This window comes from Haliotis asinina, chromosome 2 (assembly GCF_037392515.1).
Source record: "Haliotis asinina isolate JCU_RB_2024 chromosome 2, JCU_Hal_asi_v2, whole genome shotgun sequence".
Lineage (NCBI taxonomy): Eukaryota > Metazoa > Mollusca > Gastropoda > Lepetellida > Haliotidae > Haliotis > Haliotis asinina.
In genome coordinates this window covers 67,359,512-67,383,096 of record NC_090281.1, presented here as the reverse complement: position 1 = coordinate 67,383,096, position 23,585 = coordinate 67,359,512, and the positions used below count along the sequence as shown (strand labels likewise).

Genomic DNA, 23,585 nt, shown 5'->3' with positions numbered 1-23,585 from the left:
TACTGTTTACAGAAGGACCTTTACACCCACTTTAAACAACAAGTAATACTGTTTACAGAAGGACCTTTACACCCACTTTAAACAAGTAATACTGTTTACAGAAGGACTTTTACACCCACTTTAAACAACAAGTAATATTGTTTACAGAAGGGCCTTTACACCCACTTTAAACAACAAGTAATATTGTTTACAGAAGGACCTTTACACCCACTTTAAACAACAAGTAATATTGTTTACAGAAGGACCTTTACACCCACATTAAACAAGTAATACTGTTTACAGAAGGACTTTTACACCCACTTTAAACAACCAGTAATATTGTTTACAGAAGGACCTTTACATCCACTTTAAACAACCAGTAATGTTGTTTACATAAACACCTTTACACCCACTTTAAACAACCAGTAATATTGTTTACAGAAGTAACACTTGCCATATATGGAATATAAACAATTGCCCCATACATAAAAAATCTGTCGCACACAATGTTGTTGGTGTTTGCTGAACTGGTTTCAATCACAAGTTGCAGATATATATGTTTTTGCACCATACATTTTGTCAGGGTCTGATTTCTATCTCCAAAGGAGTTTTAATTTAATATTGTAATCTAAATGCACATTTTTAAAAATAAATCATATGTTAGCTTCTCTGAGGGCTGACAGTCAGTATTATAAAGAGATATGCATACTATATTTTTAGACAAGAGAGGTGTCAGATAGTGCCTTTAATGTGAATTCCCTGAACTACCACCTCTATATGTGGAACTATTCTCAGCCTCACAATGAAAGATAAGCACAATACTCTCCATGCATATGGACTGTATTGGAGCCAAATTGCAAACTATGTAGCACAGTTCTACAGTCAGTTACTTGGTAGTCTGTTTCAAGGAAAATAGAAAAACTGGCTACCATGCTTCTATAAGAGACATTTAATAGCTGGAGTACTAAGGAAGGATCAGACATGGGTGAATAACTTGAACACTTGCTTGATAATGTTGCCATAGTATTGTAACAAAAATGTTGTTCTTCCATATGCTGGAGCTAAAGACATGTTGATAACAATATGAAGACAAGCTCAATTCCAAGGAATGCTTCTGAACAGAAATTCTCTGTTCATAAACTTCTGTTTAAACTTTTTGCCATGTTGAAGTACACACAGCTGATTTTGCTGCACTGTTTGTGCAGGCATGGGAAGTCAAAGGCCCTCTTGCATCACCAAGAGATTAAACCACAATCAAGGTAGAGGGAACAACTAACATCTCCCCCTCAAAGAAAGATAAATCTGTTCAATCTGCTGACAGCTTTGGAATCCTACTGATAAACTACATTCATTATGGCTGTCAAATTTCCATTAATGATGACCAGTTGTGTTCTCTCCTGCCCACATATTCCTCCCCACACCATAAGACTCCTCCCCTGCATGACATGTTCCCTTCAACAGAACATGTCACCATTCATTCAGACTTTCAGAGGTACACACATTTCTTCCATCAGATCTGAACAGACAGAACCGGCTTTCATCAGTGAAGACAACCTTCTGCCAGTATAGCCAATGATGTAAGAGCTCCTCTCAATCTCCGACAATGAAGTTGTGCTTGTCTGTTACAAGATCTTTCACCCAAAGTTCCTTGAATTGAGTTCAGAGTCTGGTTGATATGTGTCTCATTCATCACTAATGATGTCGATGTTAGAAATTGATTCATGAGATGCAAAGTATGCTAGTACCAGTCTTCATTGGGCATAGTTACCCTAGGTCTGCCTTTTAAAATAGCACAAATGTTAAACTGCCTGTTGAAATACACTCCAGGTGGAGGTTCATGTATTTTTTTCAAAGCTATTGACCCAGTATGCTGAATTGTGTAACTCAACATTTTTTTGTAAACAATGATTGCTTGTATCAACATTTAACAACACCTACCAAAAGAGAAGGAAGCATTTTTCTATAAATGGTAGTGCAGCTATCAGGTCAGTTGTTTCAGTCACATACTGACTGTTTGATAGGAATCTGTAAAGCAAGTAACTATAAGGAATAATATACTGATATACTGCAGCAAACATTTGAATTATCAGACACAAATACATGCAGATACCCACATGCACATATGCATGTTCAAACACATAAATGTGCACACACACACACATGCTCACACTCACACATAGGCATGGGCATATTACTATTTATTGTCCTGAACTTGAAAAATAGACATACACCCAATCGTACAATACCCCTTTCATTACTCTGTCAACAAGGCAGAAATTCTGCATGTTTCACAGTGAGCAGCCTTCACAGAAACTCACATTCTTTAATTCTGTCATACCTTTCTTTCCATTCTCTATTTAGAGAGCAACCATCACAGTGTCACAGTCAATGTGACATGTAGTTCAACATGTATACAGTGAGCAGCTATCACAGTGTCTTGGCCAGTGTGACATGTTGTTCCCCCTAATACAGAGAGCAACCATCACAGTGTCATGGCCAATGTGACATGTCATTCCCCATGTATACAGACAGCAATCATCATAGTCTCATGGTCAACATGACATGTCATTCCCATGTATACAGACAGCAACCATCACAGTGTCATTTTCAGTGTGACATGTCATTCCCCATGTATACAGACAGCAAGTATCACAGTGTCATGGTCAATCCGACAATGTGTCCCCATCTATACAGAGGGCAGCCATCACAGTGTCATAGTCAGTGTGGAATGTTTCTCCCGACTGCTAGAGAATTATTCACACAGTATGTAAGCTGAGTAGGCACTAAAGATGTGATAAAAGGATATCACCTCAAAACAAGCAACTATGTCAAGGGACAAGGCAGATGTTGAGTATATGATATCTCTGTTAACCAGAAAAGACTGCTGTTCTACTCATTCCCCCAGACACTGAAAAGAAGCCTGTCTGTCTGACCCTGAGCTGCAGGAGTTGTGCAACAGCAGTGTGTGCCAACATCAGTGGGTCTATATCAACTGTATTGTAATGAGGAGCAGTCTACTTACGTGTCATGTATGACTGTTTTTCATATGTTCCCTGATGTCCTGTCCTGCCCTTCATGGGACAAATCAGCATATTGGTATGCTAGGATCAGATATTCTGACTGTATGGATCACACTGACATGTAAAGATGACCTTTTACCACACAAATAACACATGGACACACCTGAATTACATACTTGTATATCCAGTTTGGTATCAATGTATTGTTCTCAGGCAGATGAGCAGAATCATTGCAAATTCAAACAGTAAGATATTTAACAGTCAAATTTGTTGCATACACACACACACACACACACACACACACACACACACACACACACACACACACACATATATATATAGTTTAAATGTTTTTATTGAAGAAGGAAGAAACAATTTCCTTTGAGGCAAAATTTTCTTCAAGATGTTAGATAGTAATATTGAACCAGTCAGTCTTTTGAATATAATGGCCAGTTCTAAATGACTTTACTGTCACTGAGATGAATCACATCTTCTGTTCCATTTTATTTAGATAGCAGAGTTTACCTGAACCATAAGGCTTGCTTCTGTTTACAATGTGGGGTGGTTGGGTAGCCTAGTGGTCCAAGAATTCACTCGTCATGCAGAAGGCCTGGGCTTGATTCTACGCATGGGTACAATGAAAAGGGAAGCCCTTTTTCTGGTGTCCCCAGCACTGATATTGCTAGAATAATGCTAAAAGCGGCGTCAACCCCAACTCATTCACTCACTCACTGTTTAGAAGGTGGTGCTGATAAACTACTAGAACTAAATGATCTGGTTTCAATGTGTCCATTCCACATTTGGAGGCTAATACAGAAATGTTTTATCCATATATTTCTATGGTGCAGGAGTATGCGCCCAGAGTGGCCTTGTAGAGAAAAGACATTGACTCGAGTTAATAAATGGTATTGGAGGAACACTTTGATGCATGACAGCCTATGTAATTGAACTGATTTAATGATCACGACTAGAGACATTAAAGGAGTGAAGTAGTCATTGATATCTGACTATCTTCTCATGTGAATAACCCATTTGTTTGTAGATTAGCAATACATGACACATACAATGCATTAACTCATTCCACGTTTTCAGTGTTGAGAACATTGTCGGCTATTCCTGTACAAGAATTGATTTTAGGGTTGACAGCAGGCCAAGCAGAAATTTTGTTCATGCCTACACTGATGCAGAAAATGGACCTACTGTGACACAGAGACTGGACGTACTGGGACTGGGCCTACTGAGACACAAAGACTGGACCTACTCTGACACAGAGACAGGGCCTGCTGGGACACAGAGACTGGGCCAACTGGGATACAAAGACTGGACCTACTGGGACACAGAGACTGGGTCTGCTGAGACTGGACCTACTTGGACACAGAGACAAAACCTACTGGGACATAGAGACTGGACTTACCAGGACACAGAGACTGGACCTACCAGGGCACAGAGACAAGACCTGCCAGGGCACTGAGACTGGACCTACTAGGACACAAAGACTGGACCTACCAGGGCACAGAGACAAGACCTGCCAGGGCACCGAGACTGGACCTACCATGAGCCAAATACAGTGATACACACATAGCAGCAGGTTGTTTTGTTGGTTTCATGTGTTTGCAGTAACTCTTTGAGCCATTTTCATGCCTCTGATCATTAAACTATCTTGTCCCTGCAGATAGAATGTGAGGGAGTCCACCAGCCTCTGCCATGGGGTGTGCCTCCTCCAACACAGCCAGCCGCAAGGAGATGACCAAGTCCGAGAAAGGTAGTAGTGATATTGCTGCATGCAGGGTTAGATATGTCAACCAGAAGCTGTGATATTATAAACATTAGTTGCATAAGAACCTTCTGGATAGGAAACTTCAAAAAGATATCACATGCTCTGATATTGTCCTCATGAGACAAAAAGAAAGCCATTGAAATCCACTGCCACAAACCTCTGTATGATGGAGACAAAAGGATACTACATACCATTGGCCTATGATGAACTAATTCAAGTGCAGATTCTGAAAAAGGACCCTCTCAGCTTGTTGTTAAAACTTATTCCCCCGAGCCCCATCTTCACTGATTTCATCATCTGTTTTATTTGTTGTTCTTAGTCCCCTTCTGACCTCTCAGAATTATGTACCAGCTGTAATTCAATTACATGTTCTTGTAAATGTGAAATTGATATTTGTCAAAACATAATATGAACTGGTATATTACACCAAACTCCAAAAGAAACACCACCCTCCTACCTTTATGAATTACTGACAAACTATTAAAGATATGTTAGAAGGCATTAGTTTAAAAGAAAGCAGAATTACATGGCTTTATAAAAATCACAAAAAAAGAATTCTCAAATGCATTCATATTTAGGTGAATTGCCTCTATTTCCAAAGAATTCCAAGTCTATTTTCAACCATGTCAAAATATACCAATAACCAATTAGATGTCCAAAGGAAAGTTTGAAATAAAATTCTGCTTTGAGACAAAGGTAAACCATTGAAAGTCACTATTGTTCAACTATTAAAACAAGAAACAGCTGTTGTAGAGTGTTTAAAATACTAAAAGAATAATTCATATGACTCAAGTCTTTAAAACATCTATTTTGCTGATTTGCATTTGTGAAAACAAGTAGAATGTGTCTTTGATAGTGTTTAGGAATATGATCTTTGTTAACATAGCATTAAATGTACTGGTTATACAACACCAATTGCCAAAACGTGGCACTATTCAAGTAGTATTTGCATCCATATCCCACGTGGAATGGTTCTATTGGGATGTAAGGAGAGACTAGAATGCAGGACATAATACACAAATACAAGAAATATGCCATGATTAACACCTGAAGAGTGAAAGAGCCATTGGGATGATGTGGATCAGGTCGACATAAAATGCTGTTATCAATGCCTACAAAGCCAAGAGTTTTTTATGGATGACAACTTCTTTATTGTGAAGAGTCACGGTTTGAAGTATATTCTTACTTCTTCATCAGGTGAATGGAAACAGTGGAGTACAACGAGCTATTTGTGTACATGTAGAAACAACAACAGTATGACAAAGGAAGCCAGTAGTTAACTTGTGGATGGACAGGAGAGGAAGCCAGGGGGTTGTTAATCCAGATGTATTATGGTTAGCACTACAGAGAGACTGGGGTCACCATAGTTAGACTAGAAGTGGACGTACATGCATCACAGTGACAGCTAAAATAGGCACCTTTATCATTAAGGAAGGAGGGTAACGTTTCTTTCGGTGTTTAGAGTACTTCTCATCACTTGGTTGTAGTCCGTTTTAGCTTGATATGAGAGTAAGAATCTACATTGAAACATCGCTGTATGCCATAAACAAGAAGTTGTCATACATAGAGTTGTATGTTTCATTTTGATCCACCAACTTCTACAATGCCAATCAAACAACATTTTTGCAGCTATAATTGTGACACATATATCTGGTATGATGATGATTGGTGATTATTGGTCATAAAAGTGAAAAATGGAGTTGCATATGGAAACAAGAACTAACAGGCACATAATTTTAAAAATGTAAACACGATATATTCAAATAATTTAAAATGGATTAAGATTTATCAAAGTGGTTTGAAAAAAGTCAATTAAATCTTTAGTCTGCTCAATCAACTGCCTTTCAATACAGCTTGTGTCAGTTTCTTTAACTTAAATGATGATTTAAACCCATTATTTCACAGTATATTCACATTTCAGTATCACACAACTATCAATGCATAATTACCATTTGAAGGCATTCTGAATTGTAGATTTGTCTACTCTATGAGTCTAGGTAAAGTTATCATTGATGACAAGTTTAGTATTCAGTTTGGAGAAAACATTGCTGAAAATTCACTGCATCATAGTTGAAAGACAGGAAAATATATTTGTTAATTTTTTCTAATTTTTTCAACTTTCATCAAAATCTTTTATATGAAAACATGACTAAAAATGGCTGTGTGCACACTCTTTTATGCACAATGTTGCACTAAAATTTGAGCAAACTTTGAAATAGATGACACTGGCAGAACTTTTCAGTTGTTGGCCCACTGTTGGAACTAACATGTCCACTGTTACTTTTTAGTTACCAACCGACCAAACATATACCATTATTAGCCCAACAAACCTTTGCAGAAATCAAAATATGAAAAATACAAATGATATCAATTCATGGAATATGAAATTCTTTTGTGGGCTTAGATATTGATTGTAAATACTGTTTACTGTAAATCCTAGATGATACAATGTCTAAAATGGCTGCATTTTTGTCCTACAGCAATCAAAGCAGCCATCTTGATACAGAAGTGGTATCGGCAATACACAGCTCGACTAGAGGCTCGCAGGCGATGCACCTGGAACATCTTTCAGAACATAGAGTACTATGGAGAACAGAACCAGCTGAAGGTCAGTACAGACTATCTTGGTAAACAGACACTGATATAGGTCAGTATAGACTTTCAAGATCAACAGAACCAGATTAAGGTCAGTACAGACTATCCAGGTCCACAGAGCCAGATTAGGTCAGTACAGATTACCATGATCATCAGAACAAGATTCAGGTCAGTACAGACTACCACGATCAACAGAACCAGATTTACATCAGTATAGACTATGAAAGTCCACAGAGCCAGATTTAGGTCAGTACAGACTATCAAGGTCAACAGAACCATTATCATTTGCATAAGAACAGTTTCTTGAAATTCAGGACATGATTTAGATCTGATGAAGATGTTCATTGACCTGTTCATTCTTTAGAATGTTCTGAACTCGCTCATGAAAAATATATACAGTAGTATTCTGGCTATGTGACGTAGCATGTGGTCTTCAGGTACTTGAATAATTTTCAAGGATCTTTCTTCCCTTGTTGAACTGTGCCATCCCCATCTATCAGTGACAATAGAAGGAGGGTTATGTCCATACTTTGACACTTTGTCTGTTTTCACTGGTTGATCCCAACAGAAATATGATGCTTGGTTGTGCATATATTTCAAATGAAGACAGTAAACATGGAAAGTATTTACACATACAAACTGATATCGGTGTGCCATATATCTTTTGCAATCAGACTTAGAACTTTTCACTCACTCATTGCAAATGAAGTTTAGACAGTGGAGTTGGGGATTAGCCAGTTCCTGGTTTTAGTGGGAAAGCCAGAGTTTTGTTTGATACAGTGTCTTATTTAATTCTGGACACTTACAATAACTATATACAACTTTCAAAAATAAAATACAGCAATTAAGTTCTGCATTGTCAAAAACAATTTTGCACTATGAAGATAAATTTTAAACCCTATTTTGATTTTTAAAAACAAATCATCATGATATCACAGATTATTGCCATGTCTGATTGCAACATTAGATTTCAAAACATAATCTTAGTCCCCACTTTGCTGATTCTGAAAGAGAGTTACAACTCTGGTTTTATCAGAATCATTGTTGAAGTCATATCTTCAATAATAGATTTACTGTCTTAATGATCTTAATCTACTTTACTTATTTCTCAATAGACCCGTGAAGATGTGGAGTACAACTGGTCTAAAGTAACTCATGCTCGTTTTAAAAGGTAACTAACAGTCCTGGGTAATCAGGCTGGCTATTCTCGAAACGTTTGTAGCCCTATGAACTTCTTAAGCCCATTCTTAACACACTGGCTACAATCAAAGTGAAGAATTCTTAGGGTTACGAACGTTTCGAGAATAAGGGCCCAGGTTCTCTGACTTAGTTGACACATATTCCAATTGCGCAGATCGATGCTCATGTTGTTGATCATCGGGTAGTCTGGTCCAGACTCAATCGTTTACAGACCACCACCATGTAGCTGGAGTATTACACAGTACGCTAAACAACAACCAAATTTTTCAATATTTACTTGTCCACAGCAGTAATGTCCTAAGCCCACCTGTTGCTTTGTGTAAACAGTAATCATCTCATCTATTGATGTAAGGTATGATTGTTAGTTCGGTTTGATTGGATATTGGCTGTCTGCCTTCATTGGGACGTCAAAGAATACTCTGAAGCGACCCATGAAGGTCCCAGGGTAGAACAGGCCTTCAGCAACCCATGCTTGCCATAAAGGGCGACTCAGCTTGTCGTAAGAGGCGACTAACGGGATCGGGTGTTCAGGCTCACTGACTTGGTTGACACATGTCATCGGTTCCCAATTGCGCAGATCCATGCTCATGTTGCTGATCACTGGATTGTCTGGTCCAGACTCGATCATTTACAGACCGCCGCCATATAGCTGGAATATTGTGTGGCATAAAACTAAACTCACTCACTCACTCACTCTGAAGCAGTGCATGAAATAGTTTCCTCCTTTTGCTAACCAGTTGGATTTGCTATGCCTGAAAGTTACTAGCCTACAAAATAATTCACTCATGCATAATTTGAAGGTACAATCTAAGCAGAAGATTACAATTTAAAACAAAAGAAAAAGAGATATTGTTGGCATGGCAAGGGTTTTCATCCTTATTATATTCTTGTCAGGCCATACTAAGGCATGATATCGATGTAACAGTTTGTTATTACTTAAGAAGTTGGTGTGAGTGATATATTTACAATGTGAGACCATGAACATTTAGTAGCCAGTTAGGCCTGTGACTGTGGAAATTAATTAGCCCGGCTGGATTGTTACTAGCCATGGGCCAGCAGACCAGTGGCATTTGGCACACCGCTCTGAAATGTCATATCCCTCATACTACAAAAGTGGACATCCACAAGTATTGATCCTTTATGTCATTACATGGCAGTGAGGTCAGTCCATTGTTTGAATGTTTGGACATTTCCTTCTATTTTGCACAGTTTGTATCAACAGGGTAATACAACACAATTGATACGGATGTGCAACTTCTAGATTATTTACCCACAACATTTCTGGGAAAATGCTTTCCCCTTCATCAGGTGAATGACAGTCAGTGGATACAGAGGTATATACAGTATGCACATGAATACATCTCAGAACGAGAATACTGTGCAACAAATACTTCATACACAAAATGCGAAAGAAATTCCATTTGAACTACCAAAATATATATCTAATTGAGGTAAGAATTTCAAGACAAAAATGAAACTATATACTTCACGATGTTAATGATTTTCTTTGTATGAGATAAGGGGTTCATAGCTAACTGCTATTTCTAGAAGAGATCATAAAACATATACCAAGTAATCTTCATATCTGTACATGAAACAAAGCCTACTAAAACACAAACAGTGACAGCAGTGCTGGTTTTAGCCATCTACAATGCTGGTCAATAAATAGTAATGTAAATAAATCCGGCAGCTAAGTTTACTTTGCCGGTAAAGATGTTTTGTGAACAGATCTGTGTTCCGAAATGAGAATTTGGCTTACAAAGTGACCATCAATACAGGCCAGTGATAGTACCCTTTCCAGAAACACAATCTTTTGTCTTGGTTAATGAAAATTGACCCACATTATCACCAGACATGATGATTTATCATTAAAATCGTATTTCCTGATTTGGTAGGGATTGTATCACAAGCAGATATATAGATTACTTGGTGCATTTTCTCAAGAACTATTCTTGAAAGAGCGGCCAGCTATGTGTTACATTTTTCACAAATCTAAGGGTGATTCAATTAAAAAAACCTCTATATTATACATTTTAATCCAATGGTTGGATTAAACTGTTATTTAAAGAAAAAATAACTTATTTCCAATATTATGTGATTTTAGTTATAGTTGCATCTTACACTACACATTCAAAATAATAACAGCGCTTTGATACAACTGATTTCTATTGTCAAATACCTTAGACATGGGACAATTTGATCAATCACTGTTGAGGCCTCCTGCATTCTTGCTACAACTAATTAATTAAAACAACAGCAGTTACAACCAACAAATGTTTTATGTATATCAAACCTTGTTCAATTAAAACATCCATCATTTTCCACACAGGGGAACAATCCATACATGTTATTCTGTACAAAGTAACTCCTCATGTGTCTTTGCAAAAAAAATAAAAAAATGAAAATAGATAAAGCATTTCATTTACAACCCATCTTTCAAGTGATGTCATAAATTTGTTTGATGTCCACAGTTCTTGCAGTTTATTAGTCAACCACCAATCAATCAAAATTTTATTGGCTAATCCTCCAGAAGAAGTATGTTGTTAAACAAAGTTGTCCAGATATGAGTGAATTCCATCTCCTTTAGAAAATCTCTACATTTAAACATGTATTTTTGATGAATTCACATTGCCAGGCAACAGTGTTAAATCAACAAACATTATCAGTTTAGAGATTAACATCATGTGTTGGCGTTACAGGGTTTTACTGTCTGCACTCATTTACATCGAGTATGGGTACAGTAGTGATGTGTCATCAGCTGGTTCATATGGTAGCATCTGGAACTTCTCATATGTGACGTCATTCCGACTTTATGTCGCAATATGATCTGAATAAGTCACCACTGTTGACGACGCAAAATTGTAATTGTGTGCAAAATTTTACATGTCAATATGTAGTCTTGCAATTTCCAGGAATCGAATAACAATCGATCATGCTTTTCAACCAATCAGTTAACAGAGCACAGTGACTTTGGCTTTACAATAATTGTTTTATCCATTTTTCTTTCAAACTCAGACCTTTCCTCTCTTGCTATACTGCCACATCACATTACGTACCATATCAACATACACCACATCAAAACCTGGATATATTTAACACATTCATAAATAAACTAATTACCCAAGACATGAGAAATTCCAGATGCAAACCACTGATTGCTATATATCCTCGATGCCCTCGAGAACAGGGGTGAATGGTATTGCGTTATACTGTGTAGTGTGACAGGTAATTTGAAGGTTGCCACCACTGATTACTATATATCCTCAACACCCTCGGGGGCAGGGGTGAATGGTTTTGCATTATACTGCATAGTGTTACGGTTAATAAATTGCCGTGACAAAAAATATAAGAGATCCCCTTTTAACCAGCAAAACACAACACAGACAAGTCTAAAATATTCAATAATATGTTGTGCAAACAATGAGCAATGTACAATGAATCACAATACAAATTTCTAGTACAATGCAGTTGAATAACAAGTAACAAGGTAATAGGTCAAATATAAAATATGAACTCACCAGAATCTTGTCATTTTACAGTGAGAGCAAAAATATTAAATGATGCTTGTTCACCAAGTCAGCAGTCAGGCACACTGTGTCAAATGATGATGGTGTCGGCGAAGAGTCAACGAGATAACGATAGGCAGAGGCAGAACTCCAGATGAAAAGTGTCTGTTCGTCTCTCAACACAGCAACACAGTGTTGGGAACATTCAAGAACAGCATGGCTGTATCAGTATTCAGTCAGAATGTTCACAAACAGAAAGTAAACTATAGATTGCCGAGGGCAGGTAACTGAAGCGCTATCAAAAAGGCCTGCCGCTAAAATTGTTATTGCGATTAAAGATATATGATATGAAATGTGACCCACAACTCAAACTCAAAAGTCTAAAGATCGTGACCCATTGTTAACTATCACTTAATCAATGATAATACAAATTACAGAAAACACACTCTCGTAACAACAGTCTGACAGAGAGCTTCCACCACTGATTGCTATATATCCTCAGCATTATACTGCATCGTCTGACAGGTAATCTGAGAGTTGCCACCAATGATTGTTCCTTACTGGAGCATCAAATGAATGATGTAAAATATACTGGCATATGTTTAACATATAACTGAGACTTGGATCATTGGTTCCTTGTTAGACAAATATTCCAACAAATTTATAGTTGTTGTTAGCATGCATCATTTTTGCAAGAAGTATGCTTATAGTTAACTGTGATGCGAGTCACAGCTGATAAGGTCAGTGCTTGTCATGACTTGCCTGATTTCCTTGTGTTGAGTACATGCTTCATGTTATACAGTTAGAACTCTAATATAATCAACAACCTCCCTCAGCAAGATACTGGCTATACCAGACAGTGAAGTAAACGACTGACCATACCGATCTCTTTTCTTTGCAGTTGTATAACTTCTTCAACAGCATGCTGTCAGAGTTTGACGGGAAAGACACTATTCAGCCAAAGATATTACATGCCTTCAGTCCTACCCATCATCCTACTATATATGGTGAGTAAGGAGACATGTTCATATCCTCCTAGAGGTCTTAGAATTTGAAGGTGCTGGAGTACTACTTGGTCAGATAATGGTATTGCACCTTCACCATGCTGGATAGCACTGAGACTAGTTTCTTAGCCTGAAGACTGTGCTGAGAACCAGGTTGGTCCAGTACCTCATGCCACAGGCTACATCATTACCCCTTGTTTGTGCACTCACTGTCACCAGACCTGGATAATGTATGCCACTTAGAGGACAAATAATGAGATTGTTCAACAGACACTTACAAACTGATTTATTATGAATCCTTATTTGTTTTCATGCTTCTCATATGATTGATATGCCACTGGTTGGACATAGCCCCATCACAGATCCTTGATTGCATCAGTGTAGCAGAGTCTATTCCAGTAATCTTGGGATATGCCAATCATGCAAGCTAACAGTAATCAACTGCAACAAATACTGCAATGAATAAGGGCTGATCTGTGTTTTCCCAAAGGTCATAGTTCTGTAATAAGCTCAAGTCGTTCGTGCGTACGATGACAGCGATGGAACAACATTAATCATGTGGCAAGGCAATATTGATCCTCACACAGCTATTTCAACAGCATGACAACATGGGACTGGGACACTCATCGCTACATTCTAATGCCAGCAATTTAATCCACTCCACAGATATTCATGATCAGTGTATACTAGAAGGCAGGATGATGATATATCGATATCCTGAATGTTGACATTCAGGAAATGTCCCTCGTTACTTTTATTAATGACTACCAACCTGTTGATGTTTGGTGTAATCTAGACTATCAATAGCTGTTGCATTACGACTGAGAAAAAAAACACTTGTTTTGATCTGCTCAGCAGGAGATAATCTCCTCAAAGTCAATATAAAAAATTCACAGTTTTGTCCAGACATGTCCAAATTCTACAGAATTTACCCAAAATAGGAACACTAAATAACTCATTTCTTCAAACAAAGCATGATTGTGTATTTTCAGCCATTGGGTAAATATACAAAGCATTCAGCTCCTATTGTCAAAGGTTCAAATTAACCTAAGTATGGTTATTGGTCTCCCACAGTGAACACAAACATGGTGAGGATTATCCATTGGCCAGCTACTGCCCCTTAGAGTTTCATGTCCATCCCCATCAGAATGATAGTAGTATGACCTCTTGCTTGGATAACCCAAGCTTTCCCAACAGGTACCCATTTTCTGCTGGGTTGAAGCATTAGTTCACATCAGCAAGTTTGTTGAAGCATTAGTTCACATCAGCAGGTGGGTTGAAGCATTAGTTCAAATCAGCAGGTACCCATTTTCTGCTGGGTGAACAGAGTCAGTTTTGAACAAATGCACCTACCTAAGGTGAGATGACATGTGTGCTTCATTGTTGGGATGGGCAGAAGTCCCAGAAACTCTCAGGAGTCAAACTGTCAAACATGGTCCCCATCCAAGGAATTTCTATGAAAAATGTTGCTCAACTTTAACTGATTTGTAACCTTTGCTCTATGCACAAGACTACACACCACACAAACGTGGTGAGGTCATTGTGCTGGAGATGGTCATCCTGTAGGTCATGCAAATGTCACTCATTGTTCATGTTTCACATGTCATAGAGGAATTTCACACTTAATATGTTTCACATGTCACCCAAATCTCTCACATTGTTCATGTTTCACATGTCACAGGAATTTCATACTGGACATGTTTGACATGTCACAAGAATGTCTTACACTGTTCATGTTTCACATGTCATAGAAGAATTTCACACTGAAAATGTTTCATATGTCACACAAATGTCTTACAATGTCCATTGTTCACGTCATGGAAATATCTCACACTGTAACTGTAACGAGTTTGTCCTCCATGAGATAGAGCTGACTGTTGCTTCCAGACACAACTGCTGAGGAGGATGATGAGCTGCATGAGCTGACCAACCCTGACACTATTGCCATCGAGCCCAATTACAATGGTCCTCATTTGTCATTTCCACTCACAAGTATCCAGGTTAAAGGACTGATAAAGGCCTTCAAGACCAAACAGGTAAGCACTAATTCACATTAAAAAGTGGGTTTAAGTATTTGTTCACATCAGCAGGTGGGCTGAAGCATTAGTTCACATCAGCAGGTGGGCTGAAGCATTAGTTCACATCTGCAGGTGGGCTGAAGCATTAGTTCACATCAGCAAGCGGGCTGAAGCACTAGTTCACATCAGCAATCAGCAAGTGGGTTGAGTCATTTGTTCACATCAGCAGGTGGGCTGAAGCATTAGTTCAAATCAGCAGGTCATGGAAGTATTAATTGAAATCAACAGGTGGGTTGAAGCATTAGTTGAAGTCAACAGGTGGGCTAAGGATTAGTTCACTTCAACAGGTGGATTAAAGCATTGGTTTACATCATCATGTTGGTTGAAGAATTAGCTCACATCAGCAGGTGGCTTGAAGCATTAGTTGAAATCAACAGGTGGATTGAAGCATTAGTTGAAATCAATAGGCAAGCTGAAGTAAGTACCTGATCTTGTCATGTGATGTTTTCTGTTGTCAGCAACTCCACGTCAAATACCTGCTGATGTTGTTACATGAGGCCAGACGTATCCTCAAGAAGAGAGGGAACATCAACTATGCAACCACATCTATTTCCAAGCAGATCACAGTGTGTGGTGATCTTCATGGCAAGTTGGATGATCTATACATGATCTTCCATAAGGTATGGCACAAGGTTCCACAAAGTAACTACCATGACTATAGCAGATATCAGGCAGTGATTATCCAGAGTATCATATTTCTATTTTAGGCCAGACCAGTTTTATTTCTTATTTTTCGGATTTGCATGACATATTTTTTCAAGAGTATGAAAAAAACACCATTTATTTTCTTGCGCCCAAAATATAGACAAACATTTAAAATCAGGCCTCATCCAATCAAGTTCTCCAAAAGTAAACAAGTAAGAAGGTTATGTTTGAGACTTTTAACTGACTACTAAGAAGAGGGAGGCAGTACCCACATAGTCAAATGTTCTGACTGAATCTGCAGTGACAGTCATATGTTAAGACCAGTGCTGGTGTATCTCTGCTTGTTCAAACTGGACTAAACATCTATTTTTAGCCTCATATAATTCCAAGCTGCCACAGAATGAAGTTAAGGTGGTTCTGGGGTATTCATCCCAATAGACTTGAGATAGAATAATCAAGGATAAAAGCATCTTTCTAAATCATTTAGCCATTCGAAATTGACCAATTCTGCTTTCCTGAAAAGTGTTGCTACAGAGGAACAGACAGTAAAAACTTAAACCAATACATGTTCAGTGCATCAGATAACTTGTCTCCATTTCAGAAATCTGGCTTTTATATTCAATATTTCTTTTTGGCCATACACAATCAGTAACAGGACATGTCACACTTGACAATTCTAATGCTCCTGATTAAAGTATTAACGACTTACAGTGAATGAACACTAAAGACAACAGGACACTTGTAACCTTTCAGAATGGCCTGCCATCAGTGGACAATCCATATGTGTTTAATGGGGATTTTGTTGACCGAGGCCCCACATCAGTCGAAGTTGCAACAATTCTTTTTGCAAGTTTTGTCGTGTACCCCAACGAGGTGTATTTGAACAGAGGCAATCATGAAGACCACATCATGAACATGAGGTAATAACACATACAGAATCAGTGAGTGAGTTAAATATCACGCCATAATCAGCAATATTACAGCTATATGGCAGCTGTCTGTAAATAATGGACCAGACAATCCAGTGATCAAAATCATGAGCATCGACCTGTATGATTGGGATACTGTGACATGTCAACCAAGTCAGCGAGCCTGACAACCCAAACCCTGGTGATTGTTGCCTGTTAAGACAACCGTGGGTTACTGAAGATACATTCTAACCCGGACCTTCACGGGTCAACATACACCGTGACCAGCTATCTGTTCATTCATCTCTGTCAAGGCATGTTGAACATGGCAGCAAGTAAAGTAGTCAGTCTTCTTTTCCTTAAAACATTTTTAAACCTGGATGAAATCTTCAAATCTTGGACAAAGACATAGCCTACATCATTCACGAATGTATTAAAGAACATATTTCAAACAAGGGATTGAAATATTTGTTTTCACTTTTCAGATACGGTTTTATTAAAGAAGTCATGAGAAAATACAAAGTAGGTTACTTTCTTTTTTTTTGTCAATTAAAAGAATAAGAAAAGCTTGTACGAAAACATGCAACATTTATAACTCCCCGGAATTTCATCCATGGCCAGTAGGAACATCCTTCAAGGTCAAAAACAAGCAAATAACTTCATGGCCATGTATATAATTACAGCCATTTTCCACACTAACTAGCATTAGGGTGATGAATCAACAGCCTTCTGATGAGCAACATATCTGTGATAATGCTCGTGTCTTGGTAAATAACTCTCATCATTATTGTCATTGATGTTGTTGTCCCTCATTTTCTCCAGGCAGGCATTGATCACTCGATTGTAAATATATGTTTTCCAGCACCATGCAGACAAAGCAATAAAAATGTTTGAAGAGATCTTCAGCTGGTTGCCATTAGCAACAGTGATTGACGATAAAGTTTTGGTAGTGCATGGTGGGATATCCGAACAAGTCAACTTGGAAGCTCTTGACCATATCGACAGACACAAGGTAATGTTAAAAGAAATATTGCTTTTACATTTATTTGCCAATAATATGCTGCAGATCTGATAAAAAACAAAGGCAAATTATACCTTTCAAATATTCCTTGAAACTATTTTATAGTTTACAAAAGAGAATCACACAAATTGTTATAACTCATAACACCAAAATATACTCAAGTGTGCAAATAACATCTGCATATTCCCTTTTTTTCCTCCCTACCGACATAATCATTCTTTTTGAAAATCTGTAAGCCAAGTAATTAGAACACAGGTACAACATGAACTTGAAACGGAAGTAACCTGTAACTCTCAAACCATAACATGGGCCTGTAACAGAAGTAACTTGTAACACTCACACTATAACATGGGCCTGTAACAGAAGTAATCTGTAACACTCACACTATAACATGGGCCTGTAACAGAAGTAATCTGTAACACTCACACTATAACATGGGTCTGTAACAGAAGTAACCTGTAACTCCCACACTATTACATTGGCCTGTAACAGAAGTAACCTGTAACTCTCACACTATAACATTGGCCTGTAACAGAAGTAGTGCTCCAACTATAGTGGGTGTCATGACAACAACAATAAAGATTCTGGTAATGAGATGACCTGCAGTTTGAGGGTGTTTCTGTGTCTCCAGTTTGTGTCTGTGCTGCGGCCACCCGGTCCTACCGACCTCCACAGTGTGGACAGCATGTCCCTGGAGCTGAAGGAACTGGAGGAGTGGAAACAGGTGACATCATGAGGCAACATGTGGCAATGTGTGGTAATATGAGGCGACTTGTGGCAATGTGTGGTGATATGAGGTGACATGTAGCAATGTGTGGTAATAATGTGACATGTGGCAATGTGTGGTAATATGAGGTGACATGTGGCTATGTGTTTTAATATGGGGTGATATGTGGCAATGGGTGGTAATATGGGTGTCACGTGGCAATGTGTGGTAATATGGGGGTGACATGTGGCAATATGTGGTAATATGGGCTGACATGTGTGATAATATAGGGTGACATGTGGCAATATGTGGTAATATGGGCTGACATGTTACAACGTGTGGTAGTATGAGGCAAGATGTGGCAATGTGTGGTAACATGAGGCGACATGTGGCAATGTGTGGTAACATGAGGCGACATGTGGCAATGTGTGGTAATATGAGGTGACATGTGGCAATGTGTGGTAATATGAGGTGACATGTGGCAATGTGTTTTAATATGGAGTGATATGTGGCAAGGTGTGGTAGTATGAGGCAAGAGGTGGCAATGTGTGGTGGAATGAAGCAAGATGTGGCAATGTGTGGTAGTATGAAGCAAGATGTGGCAATGTGTGGTAACATGAGGCGACATGTGGCAATGTGTGGTAACATGAGGCGACATGTGGCAATGTGTTTTAATATGGAGTGATATGTGGCAATGTGTGGTAATATGAGGTGACATGTGGCAATGTGTGGTAACATGAGGCGACATGTGGCAATGTGTGGTAACATGAGGCGATGTGTGGCAATGTGTGGTAATATGAGGTGACATGTGGCAATGTGTTTTAATATGGAGTGATATGTGGCAACGTGTGGTAGTATGAGGCAAGATGTGGCAATGTGTGGTAGAATGAAGTAAGATGTGGCAATGTGTGGTAACATGAGGCGACATGTGGCAATGTGTGGTAACATGAGGCGACATGTGGCAAGGTGTGGTAACATGAGGCGACATGTGGCAATGTGTGGTAATGTGAGGCGACATGTAGCAATGTGTGGTAATATGAGGCGACATGTGGCAATGGCAATGTGTAGTAACATGAGGCGACATGTGGCAATGTGTGGTAATATGAGGTGACATGTAGCAATGTGTTTTAATATGGAGTGATATGTGGCAACGTGTGGTAGTATGAGGCAAGATGTGGCAATGTGTGGTAACATGAGGCGACATGTGGCAATGTGTGGTAACATGAGGCGACATGTGGCAATGTGTGGTAACATGAGGCGACATGTGGCAATGTGTGGTAATATGAGGTGACATGTGGCAATGTGTTTTAATATGGAGTGATATGTGGCAATGTGTGGTAGTATGAGGCAAGATGTGGCAATGTGTGGTAGAATGAAGCAAGATGTGGCAATGTGTGGTAACATGAGGCGACATGTGGCAATGTGTGGTAATATGAGGCGACATGTGGCAATGTGTTTTAATATGGAGTGATATGTGGCAATGTGTGGTAATATGGGCTGACATGTGGCAATGTGTTTTAATATGGGTGACATGTGGCAATGTGTGGTAATATGGGTTACATGTGGCAATGTGTGGTATTATGGGGGTGATATGTGGCAATGTGTGTAATATGAAGTGGCATGTGGCAATGTGTGGTAATATGGGGTGATGATTGTCAAAGTGTGGCATTATGAGGTGACATGTGGCAATGTGTGGTAATATAGGGTGATGTGTGGCAACATGTGGTAACATAGGGTGACTTGTGGCAGTATGTGGCAACATAGGGTGGCAGGAATATGTGGTAACATGCAGCCGTGTCTGGATATGTGGGACAGTCTATGTCAGGCAATGCATGGCAATGCATGGCAATGTGTGTTGTGTAGCAGTGTCAGGAAAGTGTGATTATTTGTCTTTGGAAATGTTTTATTGACAGTTAGTTGTTTGACAGTCAGTAGAAATATCTTTGATAGTGTATATCAAGGAGTGTATATTATTTTGTTGAAGAGGCATGACTGGGTTACTTGAAAGAGGACAGTAAATTTAATGACATACTTTATTTGCTGTATCAGACTTTTTATATGACCATTTTTGTCTGAATATTCAGGTCTTAGACCTCTTGTGGAGTGACCCCCGCCCTCTCCCAGGCTGCCTACCCAACACATTCCGAGGTGGGGGATGCTACTTTGGACCAGACACTACACGCAATGTGTTGGAAAAACACAACCTAAAGATGCTCATACGAAGTCATGAATGCAAGATTGAAGGCTTTGAGTATATGCATGATGGAAGGGTATGTGGTGCAAATACCTCCCGTTGAAAATGAAACTAATGTATACAACTACAAAACTATTTACAGTCAAACTCCAAATTGGCTCATAATTACACATTCATTTCAATGCAGAATGTAACGAAAACCTCAGACCAACTCTGGAAAAATGTTTCCAAACGATTGTCTCCAAAATGTAAAAATACTTAACAAAGTATTATAATTTTCTTTTGAATTTTCATGTTAAGTTTTATGAGGTTAAAGTCACAGTAGTACTGTTGTAGGATCACCCTCAAGGGCCGAGATTTGTGAGTTTGAGAAAAGTGATTTTTTAACTGCAGTGACAGAAAATCAATATGTTCACCGCAGTGAAAATATCACTTTGCCAGAGCTACATGGCTCAACAGAGTTTTCTGTCCAGAATCTTGCTGCACAGTGCAATAAATGGCCATTTAAACATATGCGTTCCACCAAACGTATTTTGTCAGCAAGTAGGAAACTCAGCTGATCACACAGTCAATCAGTGCACATGCAATGAGTGAGTGCGACTGTGAAAAACTGTCTCTCGTATAGTCCCTGTATTATTTTCCTTTCTGACTAGCCCTTTCCACAATGCTAAAGCACTAAATGAAGCAAATCACTAGAAACCTGAAATATCATTTATGTAAGCAACAACAAATATCATTTATGTTTTCAATGGCTGTTGCAATCAAGCGATTTATCTCAATCTGTTTATGATCCAATATAAGGTTAGCCAGAAAGTTGCTGTTAAATGTGTATCAGTAAAACAAACAAATAAACAAATAAACAAACAAACAAACAAACAAACAGTTTACACCAGCTAGCTGTTGACAAATGTTTTCATTTGGATGTCATTTATTGATGATGCACAGATGCACAGATACAAGGATATCAATTTCAGTCATAAATCAGGTGCTCACACTATTTTCACTTGTAAACCTGATGCTGATAATTGTTTCACATATGAACTAGGTACTGACAATTGTTTCATGTGTAAACCAGTTACTGACAATTGTTTCACTTTTAAACCATGTGTTTGGCACTCATTTCACTTGTAAACCAAGAGCTGACAATTGTTTCACTTGTAAACTGGGTGCTGATGCTTGTTTCACGTATAAACCAGGTGCTGACATTTGTTTCACTCATAAACCAAGTACTGACAGTTGTTTCACTTGTAAACTGGGTGCTGATGCTTGTTTCATTTGTAAACTGGGTGCTGACGTTTGTTTCGTGTATAAACCAGGGGCTGACATTTGTTTCACTCATAAACCAAGTACTGACAATTGTTTCACTTGTAAACCAGGTGCTGACATTTGTTTCATTTGTAAACTGGGTGCCGACATTTGTTTCGTGTATAAACCAGGTGCTGACATTTGTTTCATTTGTAAACTGGGTGCCGACATTTGTTTCGTGTATAAACCAGGTGCTGACAATATTCTCTGCTTCCAACTACTACGACATCGGCAGCAACAAAGGAGCATATGTGAAGCTTCTGGGTGACAATCTCCAGTGTCACATCAGCCAGTACATCAGCACAGCCTCAACTGGACTACGCAAGATCACATTCACTCAGAGGTGATGTTTCAAACATCAACACCATTTGCACAAATGGTAACAAGTATATTGCCATCACAGTTTTTTAGCTTGCAATATCCTATTTAATGTTACACCGCTCTTCTGATGGCATGTTAGACTGAAGCGATCAATAGTTAGTGCTGGTATGTGTTATGCTGGAACAGGAAGCAGCTAACACAAGGTTCTTCTGGGAATCACAACGTTCAGTGAGTGATATCAGAGTAAATCACATAGATATATAAGGTGAAGCAAAACTTGGGTAAAATATGGTATGATATAGTAAAAAGTCGTTAATCTACACAGTATTATCATCTCAAAACATGTCATACAATGCGACTCCAAACTCCAGAAAACAGAGCCAAATAAAGGGGGAAGACCAGTAATTAGACGTGCATCACAATGTTTATTGTCCTCATTGTGATGGAACTCCTGTTAGTTTCACCATCAGCTGCTTACCATCCTCTGCATGTTCTACACTGCATGTGTCACGTCATGTCATGACAGGATCAGCTCACTGGAGGCATCAGCCCTACACGACCTGAGGGAGAAGATCCTGGCCCTCAAATCAGACCTGATGGAGCAGTTCCAGAAGCATGACATAAAGGTCACAGGTAACAATCACAATCTCAGGAAAACAGGAACTTGTTACAGGTAACAATCGCAGTCTCTGGAAAATAGGAACTGGTCACAGGTAACAGGTAACAGGTAACAGGTATCAATGATAATCTCTGGAAAACAGGAACTGGTCACAGGTACCAATCACAATCTCTGGAAAATAGGAACTCGTCACACGTAACAGGTAACAATCCAAATCTCTGGAAAACAGGAACCGATCACAGGTAACAATCACAATCTCTGGAAAATAGGAACTGGTCACAGGTAACAATCACAATCTCTGGAAAATAGGAACTGGTATGCCTTTCACTCCAGTCTTAAAGATGCACTAATCCATAGCTATTCCCTGGGACTGGTTGTTCCTTTTGTCAATGTTTCTATTCCTGTGGGCATCCTGATAATATCCCCGAGTCCATGATTGGCTAAACTTTGGCTAAGTGATGCAATAATGTACATCGCTTTATGCAATAAAGACAAGAAGAGATCATACATTAAGTTGGATGTTTCTTTCCAAAGAAAGATGAAATAGTTTTATCTTGGCATGATTTCTAAAATGTATTCATCTGAAAAATATGTCCATCTAGATTCATCTCCCAGTGGAGTATATAACAAATGTTGAAAGTAAATGCACATTTCTGTATATTATTGGCTTAATTATTAGCATAATTCATCTGTTATTATCTTTTTAA

The 23,585-nt window shown here is 38.7% G+C and overlaps 1 protein-coding gene across 1 annotated transcript in view; it reads left to right on the top strand.

The window, feature by feature from the left end:
- The window catches only part of LOC137274195 (serine/threonine-protein phosphatase with EF-hands 1-like), a 44,368-nt gene that overhangs the window by 13,511 nt on the left and 7,272 nt on the right, over positions 1-23,585 (top strand). Inside the window, exons 2-13 of the mRNA XM_067807249.1 lie at positions 4,672-4,761; positions 7,257-7,384; positions 12,979-13,084; positions 14,969-15,117; positions 15,618-15,779; positions 16,558-16,724; positions 17,198-17,234; positions 17,575-17,724; positions 18,365-18,457; positions 20,524-20,709; positions 22,130-22,281; positions 22,786-22,892. Of these exons, the coding sequence (XP_067663350.1) occupies positions 4,704-4,761; positions 7,257-7,384; positions 12,979-13,084; positions 14,969-15,117; positions 15,618-15,779; positions 16,558-16,724; positions 17,198-17,234; positions 17,575-17,724; positions 18,365-18,457; positions 20,524-20,709; positions 22,130-22,281; positions 22,786-22,892 (1,495 nt within the window). The 5' untranslated portion in view covers positions 4,672-4,703. The remainder of the gene's footprint in view (positions 1-4,671; positions 4,762-7,256; positions 7,385-12,978; positions 13,085-14,968; positions 15,118-15,617; positions 15,780-16,557; positions 16,725-17,197; positions 17,235-17,574; positions 17,725-18,364; positions 18,458-20,523; positions 20,710-22,129; positions 22,282-22,785; positions 22,893-23,585) is intronic.